We start from the raw sequence: 6,323 nt of genomic DNA on the forward strand, positions 1-6,323 counted from the left end.
AAAACAACAAAAATCAGCACAATCCCAGCCCATCCATGGCCTCAATGGTGTTTAAATTCAACAAAACAGTTGTATCATGCACCCATAACCAACCCTGGTCCTACTGGATACTGTGGCTACCCACAATATATTTTATTTAATGTTCTGAAAAAGTTCCAAAATTGTAGTTGCAGCAACTGTAATGCCCCAAACAAACTTACTTGTGAAAGTTGATTTCTAATCCAAAAGTGATCCAAAGAAAGTCAAAAAGGCCTCAAATCCAAATATCCAGCAGCACCCACAAAAAGTAATCCTTCCAGGTCAAGGTCCAAATGAAAGTGACCAGCACATGAAGAAAGCACTGGGAGGAGCCTGCTGGACAGGAACAGGAAGTTGGAGACTGTGGGGCACTTCCTCCCCCCCCTCCCCCAAAAATGGACTCCTTGCAAAAAAAAAGGCCATGCAAATGTCAACCTGAGGAGTGATTCTGATAAAAATCATCATTTTCTGAAGGTTTATCCTGTTTGCTGGTGAATTTCTTGTGCTGAATTGCAAAATCTCTATTTCGCGAGTGCGAGATTGTTCCTGTCCGCCGCAACTACGTGTTCGCAATTGCGAACTCTCGCGAGGCGTGCTCTGCAAGGTGGCAAGCCGCGATTACGTATTCGCGGGTGCCAAACTCCCGCGGGATCCCGCAGCAAGATCCAAAATGGTGCAGCACTCGCAAAATATGATCGAGAAAAACAACTCGGCAAACGCTTAATGATGGAAAGTGAACGCCGTGCACCACGCCGCGCGACGCAATATTGTATCAACAAGCAAAAAATCCGCCGCGAGCGAATTCACGGATTTTCGACAAATTCGCGAGAGTTCGCGGATTGCGAATTTGCCGAAAATCCGAAAAATCCGCGAGCGGAACGGATTTTACGCCCATGCTTAGAGGAGATAGCACCTGGGAGTGAATAGGGCTGTGCCTGCCTGCCACAATGCTGGCTCCACCTCCTGCTGGGCGGCTGTCGCCTCTGCCCATCACACTGAAAGGAGTTCCCTATAACCAGTTGTAGCTGGTTCTCACACTGCCTGCACCCTGCTAGACAAAGGATTTTTGGGTATAAAAAGGGTGCTGTGACACTCTAAAAACTTTCTTGTTTCTAACTTGAATCCTGCCAGGGGCGTGCTGCTGCTTGGGCCCAGGGGAAGGCTTGCCTCCCTGGGCCCTGCCCAGCCCCTGGATACCTGAGGGAGCTGCTTGCTCCATCTTTTGTGACCTTCCAGCGCTTTATCTGGTCCCTAGCGCCTGGGAGCGCTTGATTTTGCTTATAGCGCTTTTATCTGCCTTCAGCGCTTGGGAGCGCTGTATTTCTTCTCCAAAGCGGCTGGGAGCGCTGTAGTGGTCTTTAGCGCTGGGGAGCGCTTCTTGTGCTTTGGCCGGTGCCCACCCGGCATTGTTCACCCCGTGTATGGCGCTCTTAGCGAGTGCCTACCTCGCTTCTGCAATTTAATGGGATTTCGAGGGTGCCCACCCCTCATGTGGCACCAGGAGAATCGCCGCCGCGTCCCGAGCCGTTTTTCATGATGTCCGCCGCGTCCGCGGCCCGCCTGGTTGTGGGCGGGGCCAGCGGGATGGAAGCAGGAAGAGGAATGCGGGCGGAAGGAGAAGCGGGCGGAAGGAGGATGGCGCCTGCCTGTGCGGGGCTCCCATGCGAAGGGAGAGCCCTGCAGGCGCCACCTGTGATGTCCAAAAGCGCCCCGAGGTTTGGGCGCTCTTCCGCAGCACTGCCAGGATCCCCGGTGAACTGGAGAGGATCCCGGCGCCCGTCCTACGTCTGAAGGAGCCCGGTGAGTGTTGTCGGGCCAGGGGCAAGCTCCGGGGGCTGTAGTAGTCCGAGGGGGCATCAGGGCATATTGGCAGCATCCAGTTGAGCCCCGTGTGGCACAGTAATGGCAGTGCAATTAGGGCGGCCCCGGTTGGCAGCGGGTCGCCCCAACGTTGTCTAGAGCCCCGAGAGGCTCCCTGGGGGCATGTTTGTTCACGAGCCCCGAGAGGCTCACAGCGCCCCATTTGTTGAGGAGCCCACGAGAGGCTCAGGCGCCACAGTTGTGGAAAAGCCCACATGGGGCTCAGGCGCTACATTTGTTAAGGAGCCCACGAGGGGCTCAGGGATTATTTTGTTTCCGAGCCCTGAGGCTCCAGCGTGATTTAGGGGGCAATTGTCCTTTTCTAGAGGGCCCTGGGGACACATAGTTTCAGAGCCTGTGTGGCTCCAACGTTCTGCGCAGTGTGGTGTCAGAGCCTGTGTGGCTCCAATGATTGGGCGCAGTTCTGTTCAAGGGTCAGTGAGGACCCTGTCGCAGTTTTGATTCCCAGCTGCCCAGCAATTAGTGGGCAGCTGCACCGTTTAGGCGCTTGGGATTGTCCTCAGCTGCCCAGCAAATCTGCCACGTTTAGGCCCCTGACTTTTGGACACAGGGCGTCCTAGCCCCAACAAGGCCAGTTGGCCAAGGGACTGACACAGATGGTGGCTTATGTAAGTTTTTGTGCAATTGTGTGGTTTTATTGCACCTCTGAATGTTTTTAGGCATCATGTGTTTTTGCGCTATTGAGTTGTGTCCTGGCACCTCTGAATGTTTTATGCATCATGTGTCTTCCTTGTTCTGGCACCTCTGAATGTTTTTGATGCATCATGTGCCTTGTTCTCACACCGCTGAATGTATTTTTATGCATCATGTGTTTTCTTTCCTTACACCTCTGAATGTTTTAGGCATCATGTGTTTTCCTTCCCTGCACCTCTGAATGTGTTTTGATGCATCATGTGTAATGTGTTCTTGCTTATACCCCTAAATGTATTTTATTCTTAGGTGGTTGTTCTTTCCAGGACAGGTGGTCGTAGTGAGGTCCTGGTCCCCTGCGTGACATTCTCCTAAGGTGGTTAGGGTTGCGTAGGTGGTACTTACCTGTTACCAGTAGTTACTGGTTGTGTGCTATTTCTACTAAGTGCTGATTCTGACAGTGGCCCATGTGGCCCTGTCTTGTAAATAATCCCTTGTGAATATTACCCCTGCCAGTTGGCACAATGTACATGTGTGATTTCTATCTGATGTGTTTTGACAATACAGAAGTTATTTTTATATAACCTTGTGTGGAGTTCCTTTTGTGGTGTGCCTAGGATGTTGTTGCTGTTGTGTGCTTGCGCAAATGCTTTACACATTGCCTCCGAGTTTAGCCTTACTGCTCGTGCCAAGCTACCAAGGGGGTGAGCAGGGGTTATCTTGGCGTGTGACTCCCTTGCCCTGACTAGAATGGTGGTTTCTGCCTGGCTTTGGCGTCAGCCTTAGCCTACCAGAAATAGCAAGTTCTAACAGAATAGAGTATAGACCACACACAAGACAAAAGAGAAATTTACCAACAAACAGTTCTTCAACAGCATGGTGACTAATGTCAAAGCATAATAAAGCATTGATAAAAATCAATAATGCAGTATAGAAAGAAAAGACAGAGAAGGTATATTTGACAAGAATAAATGGTGATTCAGCAAAGGTAAAAGACAGGGCTTGGGCACAGGAATCTTGTTACAAAAAAGGTTTTGTTTTTCTTTGACATTTTATATTATGTGGAAATAAACAAACACGCATGTTTTCTCGTGTAAAACATCTAATTTCGATTCCAGTCATTCGGACATTCACAACCAATAACATCAATATCACGATTGTTGTTCATGATATATACAGTGAGTCGGGGCATGTGGCTTATGCTCTACAATATTTATATACGGTAGAAATAAGTACCTCGCCATTATGCAGTAATCTCCTCCTCGTAAAACCACTTCCAAATGCTGTAGAAAAAAAACAAATACGTTATTCGACATGTACTTTAGTTAGTTTGATAAAGCCCTAAGTATTTTTTTTTTTATTTATTTTTTTTATTTTTTATTTTTTATTTTTTTTTTTGAAAACCTTTATTGAGTCTTCACAAATCAGTACACAGCACGTCGCCTACAACCCAACCGGGCCGGCCGCTAGCATTGCGTGTGGGCAATAAGTATGCAGTAACACAGTACATGCTGTCATAAGGACTGAAGGATAAAGCACCAAAAGGAAATTGTGAAGAAGGAGTAGCGAATGGTCCTTGCCAAATTATGAGGTTTTCGTTTTATGGTTAACACCTAAAAAAGGAAGAAAAACATTCAAACTTCGGGAAATCACGTTGCCATCGACACAGGAAACTGAATGCCATTCAGGTGGAAATGTGCCCCTGAGTCCAGTCAGATTGTGCTTTTCACATTTTGGTAAATACCGTGGCTATTGCCCCATCCCGTTATAACGCCCCCACCCAGTGCAGCCCCTCCTCCCACCATCATGCCCTCCCCTCTCAGTCACTCATCATCATCCGACTCCAGTGCGTCCCCTTCAGGGAGTGGCTCACAAATCTTACCTCGGTAAACATTCCATGGGGACCAAATTTTGTTCCACTTGGCCGGGCACCCCTGGATAAATACACCGCCCGCTCCGTGACCATGGTCCTATCCATATTCACACACCATTGGGAGGCCTTCGGCAGATCCGCCACCCCCCAGCGCTGCGCGATGTCCCTCTTCGCCATCATCATACCAATCGTCACCCAGAGGCGACCATGTCGGGACAGGTCAGTTGGTTCCCACACATTAAGAAGACAGCGACGTGGTTCAGGAAGCACGGAGACCTCTAGGACCTGTGAGACGGTGCGCATGACCCGACACCAGTATGTTTGTATAAGGGAGCAGTCCCAGAGCGTATGGAGTAGTGTGCCCTCCTCCCCGCAGCCGCGCAAGCAGAAGGGGTCAGGGGCGCGCTGTATGCGATGAAGCAATGTCCTGGTGTAGTATGCCCTGTGCAGAACCTTGAGTTGGATGAGTCTCATTCTAGAGGACACGCCCGCCTCTTTAGGGGATGCCAGTGCCCCGTTCCATTCGTGTTCATCCAGCTCCCCCACGTCTTGCTCCCATTTTCCCCTAAGAGGCACCAGCGGGTCTGGGGAATTATTCAGGAGTTTCCGGTAGGTAAGGGAGGTGGCCTTCTCCACCATATAGTCAGTTAGGAGGCGATCCTCCAGCGGGGACGACTCCGGGAGGGTTGACCCCACCGGAATAACCGCCAGCAGAGCATGACGCACTTGAACATACCGATAGGTTTCATGTGGTCCCATTTCGTAGAGTTCCTTCAGGCGGTCAAACGTGATGACAGCCCCATGGTCCCACATGTCTCCCACTGTTGAGATGCCTATGTCATCCCAGCGGGAGAACCCCCTGCTGGTCCGAAGGTTGCCCAGAACACGGGAATCCCAAAGCGGGGTGAGCTTAGTGATAGTATCTTTCCAGCCTAGCGCAGCGGTGGCTGCGTGCCAGACGGAAACTGTAATCTTAGTGGGCCCCCTCAACAACCTGAGCTTACGCTTGTCATAGAGCGGGGCCAGCAGGGTACCCGCCCCTAGCTGGGCCCGGTCCGCCTGAAATGCAGGGTCCGATTGTGGTGCATGCAGCCATTGATTAATCGGCCTAAGCTGAGCCGCCCAATAATAAAGTTGAAGGTTAGGGAGTGCGATGCCACCCTCGTACCAACCTTTACAGAGCTTGGCGTGAGCTATCCGTGCCGGGCGATTGTGCCATAGTAGACTAGTGACCACTGCCGCCACCCTCTTGAAGTACCTGGGGGGCACTGCAAAGGGGGTGTTGTCCAGAATATACAGAAAGCGGGGCAGGGATTTCATCTTAAAGAGGGCTGCTTTTCCCAACATCGTTAGCGGTAATCCTGCCCAGAAGCTCGCATCTCGCCTAAGGCGGTCCAGCGGCGGCTCCAAGTTCAACTTTTCAAATTCCGTCGGGTCCTTCGTAACATGAACACCAAGATACTTAAAGGACGTGCCGGCCAACCGCAAGGGGCAGTCAAAGCCAACCGAGAGTGGGCCGCCCGCCAGGGTGTATAGTTCAGATTTAGTCCAATTAATTGTGTAGCCCGACACCTCCCCATGGGCATTGCAGACATCTAAAAGAGCCGGGATGCCATGGTCAGGATCCATCAGGTATACAAGCATATCATCCGCGTAGAGCGAAATGCGGTCCTCCCAGCCCTCCCTCCATCGAATCCCCTTGAGCAAGGGGGTGGTCCTAATGCGGATCGCCAAGGGTTCTAGCGACAGTGCAAAAAGTAGGGGGGACAGAGGACAGCCCTGCCGAGTGCCGCGTTTGAGCGGAAAGGAGCGCGAAATGTGGCCATTCGCCACAACATGCGCTACCGGCATAGTGTACAGCAGTTTAATCCAGGAAATGAAAACAGGGCCGAAACCCATGTACTGGAGAACCTCGAAGAGG

The 6,323-nt window shown here is 51.0% G+C and overlaps 1 protein-coding gene across 1 annotated transcript in view; it reads right to left on the bottom strand.

The window, feature by feature from the left end:
- The window catches only part of LOC144782917 (uncharacterized), a 140,324-nt gene extending 136,513 nt beyond the window's left edge, over positions 1–3,811 (bottom strand). Inside the window, exon 1 of the mRNA XM_078662160.1 lies at positions 3,766–3,811. Coding sequence (XP_078518286.1) covers positions 3,766–3,773 — 8 coding nt within the window. The 5' untranslated portion in view covers positions 3,774–3,811. The remainder of the gene's footprint in view (positions 1–3,765) is intronic.
- Between the last annotated feature and the right edge of the window lie 2,512 nt (positions 3,812–6,323).

The sequence above is a fragment of the Lissotriton helveticus genome, chromosome 9, assembly GCF_964261635.1.
Source record: "Lissotriton helveticus chromosome 9, aLisHel1.1, whole genome shotgun sequence".
NCBI lineage: Eukaryota > Metazoa > Chordata > Amphibia > Caudata > Salamandridae > Lissotriton > Lissotriton helveticus.